This window comes from Dioscorea cayenensis, chromosome 19 (assembly GCF_009730915.1).
Source record: "Dioscorea cayenensis subsp. rotundata cultivar TDr96_F1 chromosome 19, TDr96_F1_v2_PseudoChromosome.rev07_lg8_w22 25.fasta, whole genome shotgun sequence".
NCBI classification, from domain to species: domain Eukaryota; kingdom Viridiplantae; phylum Streptophyta; class Magnoliopsida; order Dioscoreales; family Dioscoreaceae; genus Dioscorea; species Dioscorea cayenensis.
The window spans coordinates 24,509,037-24,528,137 of NC_052489.1; the positions used below are offsets into that span (position 1 = coordinate 24,509,037).

Below are 19,101 nucleotides of genomic sequence, written 5' to 3' on the forward strand. Positions count from 1 at the left end.
CTAGTGCTTTGTTTCTTTGATCCACTTCACAAGGCTGAGAAAGAGAAACAAAAAGCCAAGGTGGAGAATGGAGATGGTTTCTGGCTTTCCTTGTTTGATTGGTACCTTAACTTCATTTAAGGCCACTTGTGGTGATCATCAATGGGATGTTGATTGCACGCACCCTCATTGATTGTTGAGCTTGAGAGTTGAGAGGAAAGAGTTGTCCTTTTTTTTTATTTATTTTTGGAATAGTCTGGGTAAGATAAGCTGGTGATTCATGTCTTGGCTCACTTGGAAGTTTGGAACAGATGCACATGACTTATATGGTGAAGAGGAGTATCTTTGGTTTGTTTTTGGAAGGATACGGAGATAAGGCCAGGCAAGGAAGTTAGATGTCCTAGTGCTAGTTCTGATAAAAATATGTGCTTGTTAGTCAAGTCCAAGATGGTGTACTGGTGCATTATTTATTATTTATTTATTTATTTATTTATTTTGGAGGAAGTAAACAAATCATACTTCCATATGCATACTGAGAATCTACTCCTCTCTCCTGCTGGATCTACAAAGACTTGATTCAAGTCATCCCAACACATACACTAACACCCACTCTCATAACTCTTTTTTCTTTTTTTCTTTTTTTTTTTAGAAAAAGTGGATAAACCACATACATTAATAAAAAAGTGCCAACAATCGGCCCACCAGAAGTGGGAAAAAAAAAACACAGAACATAGTAAAAAAAGACGCAAAAAGAAAACACAAACCACTAGGGGGACAGACCCCCTCTAGGGCAAAAAAAAGCATCAGAACACTATCCCTCACTCTGAGAAGGAACCAGATCTGACTGAGCCCCCTGCTCCAAGTCATGTGAGAAAAGGAAATCAAGGCTTCTTCTAAGCTTGCCACTTGGCTCCTCCAATTTAGCTTTCTTTGAGTCAGGAGCTGCATTGATCCACATAAGCACCAAATGAATAATTTTAATGATGATAGAAGTAGCAGAAGAACAAGCACAATCAAAAATGGGCGCATTTCTTTCCAACCAAATATTCCAAGTTACAGCTCGAAGGAGCAAATCCCAACAGGAAATAAGAGATTTATTAAATTGGGAGCGCCAATTCCCCCACATGTCTAACAGGGAATTAGGCCTGCGATGATCTCCAAATAATTGGCAGAAAAAACCCCAGATTTGAGAAGCCATCGAACACTGGGTGAGAAGATGATCTGCAGATTCCACCTCTGCATGACACATCACACAGGTGATATCATGAAGGACATTACACCGCCGATCAGCAAGGTTTTGCAGAGTAAGAATTTTGTTATCCCAGGTCAACCAATTAAAGAGGTTAACTTTTCTAGTACAGCCACCTTTGAGAATGGAGGGAGTCCGCCTACAGTGGAGCCCTCCATCATTCAAGAATTGATAAAAGGATTTGACAGAGAACATCCCATTAGAGGAGAGTTTCCAATGTCGACCATCCTTGATCGTGCTATTCTGAAGACGAAAAGTAGTAATCAAACTACCCTCCCGAGGGAAATCCCCAAAAGGGAAAGCTAACTCCATGTTGAGCAAGTCCCTGACCGTACCCTCCTTGTCCCTAGAAGACTCAAAAAGATGAGGCCAAATATCTGCAGGGGCACGTCCCTCCACCCAATTATCAAGCCAGAAGAGCGTGGAAGAGCCCCCCTTAACTGAAGAGCTAATATTTTTCCGAAAAGCTGGTAAGACCTTGAGAATACCATTCCAAAAGACCGATCTTCTACCATACTGCTTATGGTAAAGATTCCAGGTTGGCCTACTACCAAAGTAATTTTCTCGAAAAATCTCACCCCCACACCAGCGACCACCCAAGATGATCTTCCACCACCACTTACCAAGAAGAGCATTATTAAACACTTCCAAGTTGAGGATATTCCAACCCCCTTGCTCTCTGGATCTGCACAATCTCGCCCAGCTAACTAAGCGAATTTTGGGATGATGCAGGTCCGGACCAGACCAGAGGAAATCTCTCATGATTTTGTCAATGCTCTTAATCACCCAGCGAGGCAACTTGAACAAGGACATCCAATAGGTGGGAATAGCAGTAAGAACAGAGTTCAACAACGCTAATCTTCCCCCTAAGGAAAGTAATTTAGATTTCCAAAGTGCTAGTCTGGATCTAACCTTATCGATTAGGATATCCCAGTATTGCTTCCGTGGCCGCCCTCCAGAAATAGGTATCCCAAGATATGTCAACGGGAGAACGCCAACTGAGCAATGTAGCGTCTTAGCTAGCTAAAAAGGCTTGAGGCTCCATATTTTTTTGTGAAGAATAAAGACATGTCTTCTCAGAATTAATAGCTAGACCCGAAAGCCCCTCAAAAGAATAGAGAATCAACTTAATAATCCTAAGATCTTCCACCCCTCCAGTAGACATAACCAGGAGATCATCTGCATATTGTAGATGGCACATTTTGATACCAGAGTCCCCAATTGGGATCCCATGGATAAGCAAAATGTCATCTAAATGTTAAAGTTTAAATTTATATGTTTAGTAAGAACAAAAACATTCTATTGAAAAAAATTCAATATCACATGTCCTACGCAAGGTGAGGGCGCGTGGCTCGGCGTTGAGCCTTGCTCCCCACACGTGCATATCCCTGTGTTCAGGTGCTTGTCGCCTTTCTCAAAAAATATATATATATATATATCAATAAATCATGAGGTTCTTGATGATGGTGAATTGAACTGGTTTGGTTTGTCATTATTTATTATTTATTAAATTTATTTTCTTTTAATTCTCATATTTAAAAATTAAAAAAATCTTTTTTAGTTTAGATCCCAAAATTTTATAAATTTTTATTTTTTTTAAATAAATCATAAATTAAAAAATGGTACAAAATTAACTAGCAAACAGAGCACAAATAAAAGTACATAAAAACATTGAAACAAATAGAGAGCAATTCATTAACAAGTGGAGCAAGCATGAGAAAAACAACAAAAAAACAACCTACATAGGACTAAACAAAAACTGACTCAAATTAAAGTGCATTTAATTATAATATAATTGGCAAAAGCATTCACTCAATTCAATCATAAAATAACTCATGGGTCAAAACTTTCTCATTAGCGGCCGTGGGAAAAAAACATTCACAAAACAAACGTACGATAATATAAAACAAAAATAATTTAAAAATAAAAAATAAAAATAATCTAAAACAAGTTGATACAATTCTTGAAAATATAACCATTAAATTTCTGTCATAAGTAACCGATTATATGATCATTCTAATTTTCATTTATAGTAAAAAATTGTAAACAGCTACTATACCTCTACATCTAATAAAAAATATATTTAAAATTCATGATATTTTAGTTGGAAAACAAACAGTTTGTGATACCATCTGCTTGAAAACAGTATCATACCAATTATGAAAGATTCCAATCACAGCCAATGTATTTTTCTAGTGAAAATGATGTGGTTATATTAAATGCTCCACAAATCAAGTGTAGGGTCAAGTACAAATTGCTCTTCACCCTCTTCCAAACACTCCCTCTTTGACTTCAAACACGTGCGAAAGATAAGTCCAACCAAACTGGTTTTCCTCCATAGAAAAGTCCAAGCAAAATTAATGAGCTAGCTAGTAGCTTAGTAGCACACAAGTCAAACATTGTGGCTTAGATATATTGCCACCATTCATTTGCATTGGTACAAAATTATATATCTTTCTAACATCTAAGAATTAAAACATAAGAAAACAAAGACACTAATTAACTAGTTAATTCCATTTCATGACCATCCTTTTTCACAGGCTTAGGAGTACTCCACCATGCATGGCTGAACACCTCCTCCATCTCCTCCAATGACCTCCCTCTAGTCTCAGGACAGAAGAAGAAGAAGAAGAACCAAGCTAAGACGGCAATCCCTGAAAACATAAAGAAGCTCCCACCAATAGTAATGGCCTTATACAGTGACATAAAAGTCATTGATGTAGTCCCATTCATCACTCTATTGACAGCAACCCCTAAACTTGCTCCTTGTGCCCTTAACCTCATAGGAAATATCTCAGAACTATACACCCAAGTAATGGGTCCTAGACCTATAGAATAGAATGCCACAAATGTGATCAAACATGCAATACACAAAGCTAAAGCCCATATTAACTTCTCTTCTGAATGTTCAACCATTGTGAGCCCAAACCCTAATCCAGATAAGGACACTATCATACCTCCAACACTTGTTAACAGGAGTGGTCTCCTTCCAACTTTATCTATCAAAAATGTAGCCACAAAGATGAACAAAGTCTTTGTCACCCCTACTCCTATTGTGGCTATCAACAGCTTGTTCTTGCTTTGTATCCCTGCCATTTTGAATATCCTAGGACTGTATAGAACAACTGGCTCGATACCGGTCGCATGCTCGAAGAAATGAATACCGATGCCGGCGATTAGTATCCGTCTAACCGGAGGTGGAGGCCGTAGAAGCAACTCCTTCCAAACTCCTTCACCAGTTGGCCTTTTCGGTAATTCAGATTCATGGTCAATCCCTGCTGCAGTCTTTATCTCTTGAAACCTTAGCTCAGCTTCATCTTCACTATTTGATACTTTGAGCATCACTTCTTGGGCTTCTTTTAACCGGCCTTGCATGACCAACCACCTCGGAGACTCCGGCATAGCCAGGATGCCTACGGCTAGCATCAAAGATGGTACTGCTCCAATGCCAAGCATTGTTCTCCATCCATACATCAATGGAAGCTTAGCAAACAAATAATTTGATATATAACCAAGAAGAATACCAAGACTAATGCAAATCTCTGGCATTGAGGTAAGGAAACCCCGGAAAGACGGCGATGAGATCTCCGCTGAGTATACTGGAGCAATCATCAGAGCATATCCAACACCTACTCCGGCGACACACCGTCCGGTGATTAGAATTGCATAAGATGGTGCAAGTCCCATGAGAAGTGCACCAATGAAGAAGATCACTGAAGCTAGAACAATGGTGTAACGCCTGCCAATCCAATCAGAAGCTCTTCCTGCTGTTAAGGAACCTATCAAAGCACATAAGTTTAGGATCCCTGCAAGCACTTCTACTTGCACATCAGAGATTTTCAAGTCTTCTTTGATGAACAACATTGCTCCACTCATCACCCCAGTGTCTGAAATTAAGACTCTTCTTGTTAATATATATATATATATATATATATATATATAAACATAAAGAAAATGAAGTGAGTGATTAATGAATTACCATAGCCTAACAAAAGAGAGATCATGGAAGCAACGATAGAACAAGCACAAGCATACTTGTTCCTCTTCTCTTTTCCTTTCATCTCCATTGATGAACCTTGCTCAACTGGTTTCCTCATCATGACTTCCCCTTGCTTTATATAACTGGAAAACAATTAAATTAAAGTCCATATATACATGCATGCATGCATGGGTCAGAGGCAAGCACAAGTGGATAAGCAAAATGTCATCTAATTTGGGAAAAGAACATTGAATACTCAGTCCACTTGAGATTCGGAATAGTAGGAATGAAAAACAAGATCTCATGCTGGACTTATCCATTTTGGCCACATCTCACGCTTCATCTTATAATTTCAATTGGTTACTATATATAGTTAGGTTGGAACTGCCACCTTGTTTCTCTTTTGGGTTTGGTCTAAGATTGCCATGCATCTAACCTGAATTCAGGTTAGCTTAGATTGGTGTTTGATTGTGCTTTCTCCCTACTTAAAAGAACATTAATTAAATGTAAAATTTAATTTAATCTTTCATTAACATATATATTAAATTAGCAGGAACATGCAAGCAGACAAAAAAGAGATCGAAACAGGGAGCCTACCCTATTTTGTAAGCATCTTCTCTTTTGGTTGTGTAGTTAACCAAGGTGACAAACTGACAATGAGATATTGCCACTCACATTATGATCTCTGGCATGACAAGGTGGACTGAATTTTAAAGTTTGACCAAAATTTATTTATTTGACATTTTTACTATTTGCATGTCACTTAGATGTAGATATATTTGAATTTTGGATTCTCCTGAATCTTTTCCTTTTTCCGGATAATAAAGTGTAATTTACAATTAAAATTGTGACCATTAAATCAAGATGTGCTTGTGTTTGTGTTTGTGTGTTATCCAATTAAAATGATTTGAGAGACATAAATATGAATTTTGAAAAAAGATGAGCTAATGAGACTATAGCCTAGCGGCACATTGCTTCATTTGCGTAAGGTGATGATATAAGATTTTTATTGCTCTAAGTTATATCCTCTCAATTACTGAGACTTGATTTGTTTATATTTGTAAAAAAATAATATTTAAAAATATTTAATTAATTAACTGATATTATTCTAAAATTATAATGTTTCAAAATTCATTTCATTCAACATAAATTACCATTACTTATATAGTATAAAATATTATATTTTAATTTTTCCTAAACTTCATATGAAAGAGAATGAAATACCACTATTACTACATAGGTTTTTCTTAATACTCTAAAATCATAAATTTTATTTAACTAATATTATTTTATTATATGATAAAAAAAAAATATATGAAAATTATTTTAAAATAATTATAAAATCAATTAAGAGTTTTTTACTTGCCAGCACTTGCTATATATATATATATATATATAAATGAATAACAATATTTTCATGATATCAAGAAATCAGGAACAATTAGATGCTCAAATGTAATTACATACCTTTGCACTTTTGCAGCATTAATATTTGAAATTGCCCCATTTAAAAGTTACTTGGCTTGTGAGCAATGAAATTGGAGATCAATAGAATACCTATTCCAGATTAGAAAGATAAAAAAAATCTTTTTCACCAATGAAAAGCAAAACTAAATTAATGTCATATACCAAGAAATTATTTGTTTATTTTATTTGAATGACATACATATAAGCACAGCAGAAGACCTAACCAGTGAAAATACATTATTTCAAGATATCAACATAGAAAATGCATAATATTCATATATTTTATTTTTTATGTGAAGTTTTCACTGAGACCTACCTATTTGCAATAAAGTAATTAATATCTTGTTTCTCTTTCTACTTAAAAAACAGAAGGTTCAAATCATACTCATGGTTTATCCATAATTCTTAAAAAAATCTATCAATTTGAATTTACAGATATAAAGGCAAGATAAAAATAAATAAATTAATTAAAGAAAATTTGTTGTGAAGAGATGTAAGTGCTGAATTGTATTTAATATTAGACAGAAAAATAAAAATAAAAATATCAAGTCAAATATATTTCAACTAACATGTATACAAGTCAACAAAGAAATAATATTTGGATAAAAACCTAACCTTTTGCAGTGATGATGGATGATCCAAGAGCAAATATGAAAAAGAGGTACCATGAAAAATGATATATAAGAGATAGATAAAAAGAGTATGACATTAAAGGGGGAATATATTTACAGCTGGATTTTTAATGAAAGGTATTTTAGGTAATATGAAATAATTTGTTGTTAAATTTGGAAAGAAAATTATGAAAATAAGGGGTTTCTTAATTTTCAATAAAAGTTAGGGTTATTTTGTTTGGGAAAAAAAAAAAGATAGAGGCCATATTTTTAGCAACCTATATTTTTGTAAGTTAGCAATTTGTAATGTCACATATTCAATGCATTTTATTTCCCTGAGAATAATAATTTTATTGAAAATATAAAATACCATAATATATGAGAAATTCTAGAAAATAGGAAGCCTGCAATTTTTAATTAAAAACTAAGAATTGGAATTTTATTAGAAACAATGGTGGTCAATTGAATTTAAAATCGGTCAATAATTGCTCCATCTATTAGCATTGAGTCTTTTACGTAAAATGTTTATGCTATTATTAATAAAGTGGATTCAAATCTAATTATTAAGCATGTAGGCATCTTTTAATAAAAAATAAAAATATATAAAAAAATATGTAGAAAGACACCCTGGCTTAACCTATTTATATTTATATGAAAAGAAATTCATATGCGATTAGAAATTAGATTTTAATAAAATTGACATTTTTTGTAAATACTTAATTTTATAAGCAAATAGAGACTGTCATTCAGGAAGCAAGACCAGCAAAACATATATTTTAATATTTTTTAAAATACACATTTTATGAAATAAGTAAAACATTTAAAAAATAATTGGTAAAAGTACTAAAATAGATTAAATTCAAATAGTTATTTTTAATGAATGAATTCTCAAGAACAATGTTTAGGAAAAGTAAGATTTTTTTATTAAAAAATGGTAAACCATAGTTAATTAAAATTTTAAAAAAGTACAGACAAATAAACACAATAAACACACAAAAAAAAACGAGAAAAATAGAAAACATAGACAAAAACGACAGAACACAATCCATTAGGGGTGAATCTAAATGATAAATAGAAGCACAACACTCACAACAACTACAACCATGATATTATAAAAGGACTAAAATAAAAAAAAAACACCAATAGAGATAAGTCCTAATTAGATTGCTCTCTCACAATAATTGCCTCAATCCATTTGGATTCTTAAAAACTCCAAGTTGCGCTTTGCTGAGACAACAGAGTTTTCCAATTTTGCCTTCTTAGCCTCTGGAGTTAGTATTAACTCACGATAAAACATATAAATAACTTTAATAATAATATAAGCATGTAGCGAGAATTTATCATTGAAAATATGAGCATTTCGTTCTAACTATATATAAATTAAAAAAAAAATGAAAAACCCATAAATTTATTGTAAAAAATTCTATCCATATATCTCATAGAATAGCCCTAACAACAAGAGAGAATTCGCTTACCAAATCCGATAACCCGAATGACTGCCTTATCGGATCCATGAGTTCTAAACCGCATGCGACTAAGTTGGTAGTGGAATCCGACAAGAGAACCTAGAAACACACGCCAAGTATAAACCGCGAGTGCCCTTTGTCCTTCGCCATTGACGAGCAAACCCAAGCTCTGGGAAAGAGAGAGGGAGAGAGAGAGAGAGAGATGAAGGGCATGGTGAAGGCACGCTACGAACCGGAGAATAGCTCCGCCGCTGCCGTCATCACCATCCCCGCCGGTGACCTCCAGCTCAAGACCTCCGTCACCGACGCCACACTCTTCAATGCCCCTGCGCTCTATCATGGCCTCGTCCTTTCACTCGAGAAGCCCTCCTGCTTCGCATTACACTACGACGTCCCCAAAAAGGTGGGCTATTTCTAGATTGAGCTCTGCTTTTGTCGTTGATTTCCTTGGTTTCTATGGTCTTCTCTCGCGCGCAGGATGTTCGATTCCAGTTCATGAACACAGTGAGTGTTTTTGAGAAGCCAATCAACCTCACCTACACCCACGCTCGCGGGGATAATCTCACGACGCTTGATGGATCGCTGGTGGTCGATCCAGCAAATAAGGTATCGGTGAACTATGAGTTTGGGTCTGGGAATTGTAGGGTGAAGTACGCATACGCTCATGGGGAGCTTCGCCGGACGGTGTTTGAGCCGTGCTATGATATTTCAAAGAATGCTTGGGATTTTGCTGTTTCCAATCAGTGTAAAGGCGGGGATTCCATCAAAGCCACTTACCACACCACCACGAAATTGCTGGGGCTTGAGTGGAATCGTGACTCCAGCATCAATGGGTCCTTCAAGGTATTTCTTTTGCTATGTTTCAAGATAAAAAATCAAATCTTTATGTCTGTTTGTATGTATATCACCATTGCCTTTTAAATGAGCAGAATGAATGGTTCTCTAAACTTGAATGTTTTTAATGTATTACATTTACAAAGTTTCTCGTTTGCAGGCTAAACATTTTTATGAAAACACCAAAAAAAAAAAATGTTGTAAACTTTCATGTTCTCAAGTTTTTCAGTAAACTGTCATGTTGGCCTTTCTTTTTTGCCGTACCTTATCTTGTTTCTGCCAATGAATTTTTATGTGATGTGTTTGGCATTGCTACTTGTCGTCAGATATCTGCATCTATGAATTTGGCGGAGCAAAAGATAGATCCAAAAATAGTTGCTGAGAGCACATGGAATTTCGGGTTGGGACTTTAAGTTGTTCAATTCTTTTTACAGTGAGATTTAGATTGTTGCTTCTCTGGTTTGTCATTTTGTACTTTTTCAATGTTAACTGTTAATGTTCTTTTAATAATTTTAACAACAATTGTTTGCACTTCAAAATTTGAGGACTGGGCCCTTGATGACCATTTTTATGTTGATCTTTTTATGTTTGTGATGGAAATATGAGAACGTTGTGTTTTCCGCGGAACAAACACCTATGTTTATGCCTTATTTTGTTACTTTAAGTATATAACTGTATTGATAATAAACCAACTTTATTACTGTTGTAAATTGCTTGTAGTAGAATGTCTTTTATATTTGTATGAGATGTTGTATATGCATTGGGTTCTGCCAGGGCTTTTAACCGATTGAAGAATAGCAGCAGAATGTTCTGAGGACACCTATTCACTGTTTCACAGTTTTTTTAGTGCTTTGACAGATCCCTCCTGACACAAATTTCATGAAGTCAAGAAGCTTGTTGACTCATCATCCATACTTCTCAATTTGGTCGCTGCACTCTTGGTTGGCCATTGAATATAAAAAATGGTGCCAAATGTTCATTTGTAACTTGAATATATGTCAAATCCACCAGAATATCATGAACTTCAAACGTTAGATATGAATGAGAGTAGGCACTATTAGGTCTAGGCTGTCTAGCTGATTTACCTCAAGATGAAAAAAACTTGCGTCTCTGGTTGTTGAAAAGCAGAGATCCTGCATAAGATGTATAAGTAGTTCAGTAGACAGTAGCCATTGCTGCAAATCGTCAAATAAATTTGTTGTTGACCTGAGGTTTTTTACTCAAGTGGTCTTCATCCATTTTCTGAATCACATGTCCAGACATGTAAGTCAAAGCTTCTGTTTGCTGTTCATTGGTTGGTGCAACTCACATTGGAGGTTTTTGAGAGGCTAGATATCTTTAAAGTCTTTTTCGAGGTATAAACATCAGGATGACTGTTGGCCTCTTCTCCCAAAACTTGGGAAGTGACCTTGAATGATGCATGTCTGTCTCGTTTAACCTCTGACTGCTGCATCCCTCTGACTGAAAATCAAAACCGAATGCTCTCTGAAGTTGGTCTTGTGAGGCCACATGTTTTTGGCCCTTAACCACTTAATGCCCAACAAAATTGATTGGTTGCTAAATTTTCTAGTGCTGCTTCATGTAGGAAAATTATGAATATTGGCATATTTTTGAATGAATGTCAATAAGACTGGTTTAATACTTTAACATAATAAAATAAAATAAAAAGTTTTTTTTTGGTACAATTATGCAAATATTACACAGACTGAACTGGTATGATTGTATTTTTTTAATAGTCATTTTTCCTTGTGCCTTCACAGCAAATCCTGTGGGTTCATCTTTACTGAATCAAAGATTAATTAGTGAAAGTTTTATCAGCACTATGTCTTGCTATGCTAATCGATTAGCTTGATATGTTTAGGATAAGAGTTTTGTTATTAGCACTTGGCAATGCAGGTATAATATAGTTGAAATGACGCTGAGGCATCTTGCTGAAATGAGGTTCCATTTAATTTAGTTTCAACGTTCAAGAGAACTACAATTTTTCCTGCTTCTATTCTGATTTGAGATAACCTTAGTGGTCTTATAATGTTCCACTCCTTTTGGTAAGATTTAGGGGCACTAATCAGATCCACTGAGTGCATTAACTCTCTGGGCTAGTGATATATCAAAAGTTTTAGAAAATGGCTTCTGAATTTGCTTTTGACAGAATGAATTATTTTACTTTTGTCTTTTCCGTGTTATGTCTCAACCTTGATCTCCCTATAACATGTAGCAATCCAGGGGAGAGTGATTGAGTAGTCTTGGTTGGCGGTAAGTCTCAAACTCTCCATTCAAACAGGCATGCTTGTAATATGGTTTACTGGGTTTCATGTTAACTGATACATATATTGAAATCATGATTCAACTTTATGTTGTTGGCTTACAATAGTATACATGGTAACATGGGCCTGTGTTTGTGCTTTACTTGTTAATCAACTCACTCTAATTTGGTATGACCATGGATTCTTTTTAGCTTATCAAGCAAAGCGATACTAGAGACCATGCTTTATGTAATTTGTTCCTTTTGAGATGAAAGTTGAGCTTCTCTTGAACTTTGTTTTATATCATCACTGTATTAAACCAAGCTTTGCATTCAGGCATCTCATAGCATTTGTTATCTACTGCAGAATCAAATGTTTCTTTATTTTACCAGAACTTTTATTATTCAGGTACTTTTTTTTATAGTAGTTTTTAGTAAAACATAGAATGGTTTGTGGACGGATTTTGTCCGAACAATATGGATAAGAACTAAGTGGCTATTTTCAAAACTGTCGTTGAAAATTATCTTGGTTTCAAAGATAGGAACATGTGGCAGGCATGCTGATGGATAAGCTCCAAAAGGAAGTAGTAATGAAGAATATTAGTTGGGAGGACTTTGTGAATTATGTCAGATTCACTTGATATGCAAAGTTTCATCTATCTGCATCAATAGTAAAAGAAGATTAGGGTGATTTTGTGAATTTTGCCAGATTCACTTGATACACAAAGCTTTATCTATCTGCAAAAGTATCAAAATAAGACTGTTTTGATCAGGAATCTTCACATGCTATTGGTAAAAATCTGAGGGCCCATGATTGAGGTGCGTCGTTGCCACATTATGGAGATGGATAATGATGGCAATACTGAAAGCAAGAAGAATATGCCTTAAGAGAATAATGACACTATACACGTTTATGCATTGTAATAAACACACCTGTCAGTTTGTTTGTTGGACTTTCTGTATAAGCTACTGTGTCATAGGTCAATATCAAGCCTGATCTTTTTTATGATACTCAAGGATACCTAATTTCCATCGAATTTTCATTTGTCCTCATCTGAATTATGGTTACATTTTTGCTGCCATTATTATATGCACGCTGATTCATGCTTGTGTATAAGAATAGTAGAAAAGTTCAATTCCATGTATATATCAGTTATTGTGTTTGCTTTTACTTCTTTCTTGTCAATTTTCCATTCCTTTTACCATTTTTTTTGTGTGGAAATTGATTAAAGTTAGGAAAGAATTTATCCAACGATGTAGCTTCTATCTGTTTGCTTGCAATTCGCATGTTGGGACACTAATTGATTTCTTATTCTTTTTGTAAAATAAAAAGGATAAGAAATCCTCATCCTTCAAGTTTTTTTTTTAATTAAATGTGGATAAACGACAGATTTATTGAAATAAAAAACAGAAGAACAAAGGTAGAGTCATCTCTCACCGGAGGTCAGGAAGAACAAACCTCATTCTTCAAGTTGTTCAGAAAAAGTGAAACTGAAACTATTGTGACCATCAAATAATCTCTATGTAAACTTTTGTTCATAATATTAATCATATCTTTTTGTTACTCATGCAAATCTGAAATTTGATGAACAGTCTATTTCCTGCAAATCCAACATAAATTGCTATATCTGAACTTTTATGTTCTATTCATTAATAGTTTCAAACATCAGTTTAAAAGAAAAATTATGAGCTTCACATCCTTTGCATCTTCTTTTCTGCGGGAATTATATTAGCACAAATCTTTGCAGTCAGAACACAATTCTGAACTCATGAGTAGGTTAGGTTGTTGGAGAAAGCGAAAGCATCCGAAACCAATCATAGTTATGAAATGATAAGTCACTTCATAGGAGTAGAGTTGAAGATATTGTCAAGGACAAGAGGATGCTGATGTGTATACTATTCCCTATTGAAACCACTAGGCTGATGAAGAGTCTTATGTGACCAGATGACTCATAACCAGCTAATAGAGAGAAAAAAAAGAAAAAAGAAAATTTGGGTGTGGCCTCTTGAGCATGCGAAATGAAAATGACGAGATCTCTTTGATTTGTCCTGATCAACTGGTTGAGGTGGGATGGGGACCAAACCAGTTGGCTGTGAACCTTCTGCTCACTGACAGAGACTTTGCACTAGGCCAACTTTGCTAAATTTTGAACAGTATCTCATCTTTTTGACTCAACACGAGGAGATAATTGTCTTTCCCAGAATTCCATTAGATTCTTTCATCTCTTATTTGTTTATTTGTTTTTTTCTGAAATTGTCAAGCATGCTGGGATTCCAGGGACCAATGCCACCTTATGGATCATGCAGCGTTCAGTTTCTGTACCATTTTTGCTTTTGATGATTCAATGTGCATTTAAGGCTGACACAAAGCAGAGCGGTAAACAGAGTTGAAGGTATTATTCTTCATCTCCTCGCATGCCATTTAGTTTCCAGCCTAGACACTAGATTCCAGAGTACTAACCTACACATTTAAACATTCTGATATTCTCATAGTGCTATAAGAGCTAGACTAAAAATTTAGAGCAATAGTTTCAAATGTACGAGGAGCAAGATTTTTGCCATCATGATCTGCGTGCTTGAAATCAGTACTATGTTCACTGCATTTAGATATCTTGAATCAGAGCTTGTGTTTAAACGTTTATGGTTTGTTGTCTATGTCCCTTTTGCATTTGAGTTGTTGTCTAGTATTGCATGTCCATTTCTTTCCAGAAGCATTGTCATTAGTGCTGTCTTTTCCTCGTGTTTGGCCATTCTTATCCCCTGCAAACCTATGTTGCTACGCTCTCTCCGATTAAAATAGGCTGCTTTATGTGGTTGTTGTCTCTTGAAGAATGAACCTTATTAGCTTGAGAGAGAACCTAATGACATGGTTGTTCTAACCTAGATGGTAGTGGTACACATCAAAAGACTTGCTCACAGTGAATTCCCTGATTTTCATGAAGGTGCCCAACAAATGTCTTCTCAAATTAACTTCAAATTTTACCACGGTTAAATTACAACCATGTGATCATCATGTCTGGTGCTTTTCATGATCAGGCTTGACGTGAACCTATGTGAAGGTTTGGCAGACAATGAACAAAGACTTTTTTCTTTTTCTTTTTTTTCCCCAGAGGTGAGTTGTAGTAAAAAAAGCCAAATATATACATACTTTTGAGATGCTACTGCTACTTGTTTGTCTTAATTTGATGTATTTCATACAACCATGACTGTGAAAACTAGTTACTAATGGTCTTCTACTGTTATACATACAGACAACAGTGTCTAAAACTCCAGAGAGAAGTGCCATGTCTTGAAGTTCCATTGTCTGGCAACATCCTCTGCAATCCTCTGTGCATCAATAGAAGCTCCAAGCAAACCTCTCTTGGTGAATCCTGTTGCATATAACCCATTCTTTCCTCTCCAACTGTTTGGAAACGGTGCTTTTGGCTGACCATCTTGTTCACTGAAGAATTCACTTTCCTGGTAAATTCCAACGTCAAAAAATTCATCTCATGCATGTAAGCATTACAATTACTAAAACACATATACATTTTGATTAATGGATACAGAGTGAATCATGCCATGATAGCAGGACGATAGTAGTTGGTCCAAGAACTGGTGGTTTTCGACGCCACGTGAAGAAACACCGGTTGAGGACCACCTGAGCGTTGAGCGAGGCCAAAGCTAATAAAATACTTGAAGACTTTCAAGCCTTCACCCTAACCACACATGAGCCTTGGTCAGGGTTGCTCAGAGTAAGCCTTACTACAAATGGTCCATACTAGCATTTGCCCATAACTACTCAGTTTCTATCATTTTGTCACTGTATTATCGACTATGTGGCTTTTTTATACATTGATTGCAGGGTAATCAAATCAACATCAAGCATCAAGCCAAGCACATTTTTCTACTTTTTCCTAGCTTAAGAAATCACAGTCTATGCCCATACCTACTCATTTAACATCAATATTCAAGCGTGGGAGAAGAGTTTTTCTTTTCTTTTCTTTTTTCTTTTTTTTTTTCTTAATGTTGTGATCTCTCTTTTTATGTTTCTTAACTGATATTATTGAAAGGGAAATTCTAGGTTGTACAAGGGAGGCTTGTCATCTTGCCGATAATACCGTATCGGCGTTCTCTCATGTGTATAACATGTATCTCGCCTATACGGTATCGGCATCCTATCATGTGCATAGCATGTACTTGTTCATCTTTGTCTCCGGTTCGAGCTCATCATGCAGCTCTAATATGAAAGTTTTCTAATCTCTTAAATCTCTAATATAATTAAGCGTACAGCATACCTTAAGCCATGAGGGCACATTGCTCTTGTAACCAGTTGCCAGTATTATTGAATCAAATTCTTCATGCTTTCCATTTACAAACTCAACTCCATTCTCCACAAACTTGTTTATACCTGGAACCACCTGCAACAAACCATATAAATTACTCATTGTATATATAAATGTATATAATGTATAGATTATAGTACCTTTATGTGACTACTCTGGATCCTTGCAAAAGTTCCAATACCCAAAACTAGGGGCTTCCCAGAGGTCATCTTCAGTTGCAAGGGGGGCCAACTTTGGGTCTAACAAGTCCATGTTTCTCAGTGCCTCCAAGAATCATCCATGAAAAGAAGAGCAATAAACTATAAACAAAGTTCATAGGAAACCATTTCATCATCCACATTGATAACCCAAAGGTTGATATTCCAAATATCTCTCTTGCCAAGATATGTAACTGCAAAAACAAATCATTGTTTCAACATCACATGAACATGCATGAACTCATGAATTATTCACAAAATATATATATATATATATATATATATAGACACACACACACACATATACCTTGCCTCTGACTACCATGTAAGCATGAGCATGATTGTTGCAGAGATCCAAGCAAACTTCCATGCCTGAATTCCCACAGCCTACAACCAAAACCTTCTCACCCTCAAAGTCATCTCCCTTCTTGTAAGAGCTAGAGTGAAGAACTCTCCCATGGAAGTCTGCAAAACCAATTATATCCGGCACAACAGGCACCGAGTTCTCTCCGGTGGCAACGACAAGCCATCGGCAGATGAACTCCAAGTCATTAGCTTGAACTCTCCAGAACCCAATACTATGATCATACTCAGCACACTTGACCTCCATGCCAAACAAAGGCTCAATAGAGAAACACTGAGCATAAGCTTCTAAGTAGTTTATGAACTGTTGTTTTGTAGGGTAAGTAGGGAAGCCAGGGGGGAAGGGCATGTGAGGAAGCTCACAGTATTGTTTGGGGAGATGAAGCCTTAGACGTTCATAGGTTCTTAGTTTCCATGAAGAAGCTATGCAGTCTTCTTTCTCTAGTATCAGAGATGGCACTCCTTTCTCTTTAAGGCATGCTGCTGTTGCTAACCCTGAAGGTCCTGCTCCTACTATCAAGGGTCCGGGGACCCATACTCTCTTTGGGTTTAGTTTCATCATATATTCTCTTGTGTTGCTTCTCATTTCATTGACACCATGATCTTCATAAGTATATATCTATATATATATATATATATGGCTTTTGATTTGCAAGCTCTAGCTACTTCTTTGTTATGAGAAAGAGAAAGAGAAAGAGAGAGCTTTACAGTCTATAGATAAAGTTTTCATGAACTATGTTTGGATATTAGAAAAGATGGAGGAGTTGAAGAAGGGATACTAATGAACAATGAAGAATGCATGCATAGTTGGATTGAGAAAAGCTTTGAAAGTGAGAACAAGTATAAACTAGAGAAAGGAAAGTGGAAACATACTGAGACTGAGCAGAAAGAAGTGACCAGCTTTGGCCATGGAGTATAAGCTTGACTTGGAAGTGAGTGTTTTTGGGAGGTTGGAGATGAGGTCTATGGATCTAAGAGGAAGGCATATAAATAGGAGAAGGTGGAGTAGAGTTCAAATTCAATGGGGTTCTATTAATGTGTTGAAGAAGACATGCAGAAAAGCAAAAAAATAAAATAAAATAAAAGGCTGGGATATATACTACTACCACCTATTGATAGGTATTTGGCTCTTTCAAGGGAATAGATTAATTAACAATGTAGACAGTGATACAAAAGAGGAATTATAGAGAAGAGAGTCTACTACTTAATGAAAAATAACTGTCACTCATATTGAACATAAAGTTTACAATTGTGAGCTTCTTCTTGTGAGTTGTGTGAGGGGGATAGTCATATTTTCACAACATTTGATGCAAATCATTGTTGATAACAACCAATCCTTTCAGCATGAATACAAAAAGAGCAAGTGGAGTAGTGTCAGAGTTTGCATGCTCAAACTCCCTTTTAATTGGTGGGAAATTTCTTATATTTATGTGTGTGTGTGTGTGTGTGTATAAACCAATTTTTCATAAAAACATTGGTTAATTAATTATGCTATAAAATAAGAAAAATTTAGTACAGGAAACTAATTAGCCCAATTATTAGCCCAAAAATTTATTCCAAGACTATAGAAGAACAATTATAGATGTTTAAAAATAGTATAATATATCACTCTCTTTACGTACTCTTGGGTATAGAAGTTTAAAAATGGTCAAATATACCACTCTCTTTGTTCTTTGGTAGTTAGAAATGTGTTCTATTATCAATCAGTTCTAGAATTGAAAAATAATTTTTAAAAAATGGTCAAATATCATTTCTTATGATATTAGGGTTTGGTTGAGCATATTTCTGGTATTCTGCATCATCAAAGAGGATAGTGGGGGCTCACTTTCCTTGCTACTTAAATTCCATGCATATTAGGTATAAGCCTTCAAAGACAATGACTTTTTTTTTTGTGGGGACTATTATTAGATCTAGGGTTTCACAAGATTTGGCTAGATTGAAATTTCCGCCTTCGAATTTTCAAATTTAAGTCTACCGACGAAATAAATCAGTCATGAAATCTTTTCAAATAAGGTAAAATAATTGTACGAAATTAAATACAAACTCGAAACTTCCACAAGTCCAATCTAAACCGAAATCGGACTTCTCGCAATTGAACCACAATTTTTCAATAATAAAATCATCATGATTTAGCTATTCATTTATGAACCTCAACAATGAGTTATGTGTTATATTCACAAACCCTAACTCTCTCTCTCTCTCTCTTTATATATATATATATATATTAAAAAAGCTATTTCATGCAAGCAAGATCTTAGGAATAGGATATAATATCTACATATGCATGCATAGATTCATGTGGCCCCAAAAAATTTAGTGTTATCTTTAATTTGATGCAGAAATGTTAACATCCAATAAAGCAAATAAAGTTAACACAACCTAGTACTAC

The 19,101-nt window shown here is 35.3% G+C and overlaps 4 protein-coding genes across 4 annotated transcripts; 1 reads left to right on the plus strand and 3 right to left on the minus strand.

The window, feature by feature from the left end:
- Nucleotides 1-790: 790 nt before the first annotated feature.
- On the minus strand, nt 791-2,041 carry LOC120249266. The gene has a single exon (XM_039257775.1). The coding sequence runs from the start codon at nt 2,039-2,041 to the stop codon at nt 791-793; it is 1,251 nt and encodes a 416-aa protein (XP_039113709.1).
- Nucleotides 2,042-3,592: 1,551 nt separating this feature from the next.
- Nucleotides 3,593-5,298, minus strand: LOC120250188 (probable polyol transporter 6). Its single transcript, XM_039258980.1, has 2 exons — nt 5,208-5,298; nt 3,593-5,115 (listed from the first exon to the last, which is right to left on the minus strand). The coding sequence occupies exons 1-2, from the start codon at nt 5,293-5,295 to the stop codon at nt 3,728-3,730; spliced, it is 1,476 nt and encodes a 491-aa protein (XP_039114914.1). The 5' UTR covers nt 5,296-5,298; the 3' UTR covers nt 3,593-3,727.
- Nucleotides 5,299-8,895: 3,597 nt separating this feature from the next.
- On the plus strand, nt 8,896-10,156 carry LOC120250012 (outer envelope pore protein 24A, chloroplastic-like). The gene is made up of 3 exons (XM_039258745.1): nt 8,896-9,154; nt 9,229-9,594; nt 9,912-10,156. Exons 1-3 carry the CDS (start codon nt 8,954-8,956, stop codon nt 9,996-9,998), a joined length of 654 nt encoding a protein of 217 aa, XP_039114679.1. The 5' UTR covers nt 8,896-8,953; the 3' UTR covers nt 9,999-10,156.
- A 4,761-nt stretch (nt 10,157-14,917) lies between these two features.
- LOC120283656 (indole-3-pyruvate monooxygenase YUCCA2-like) lies at nt 14,918-17,741 on the minus strand. The gene is given in 5 exon segments (XM_039290366.1): nt 14,918-15,286; nt 16,105-16,227; nt 16,293-16,376; nt 16,379-16,543; nt 16,657-17,741. Coding segments are annotated over 5 exon segments (1,212 nt in total). The 5' UTR covers nt 17,299-17,741; the 3' UTR covers nt 14,918-15,088.
- Between the last annotated feature and the right edge of the window lie 1,360 nt (nt 17,742-19,101).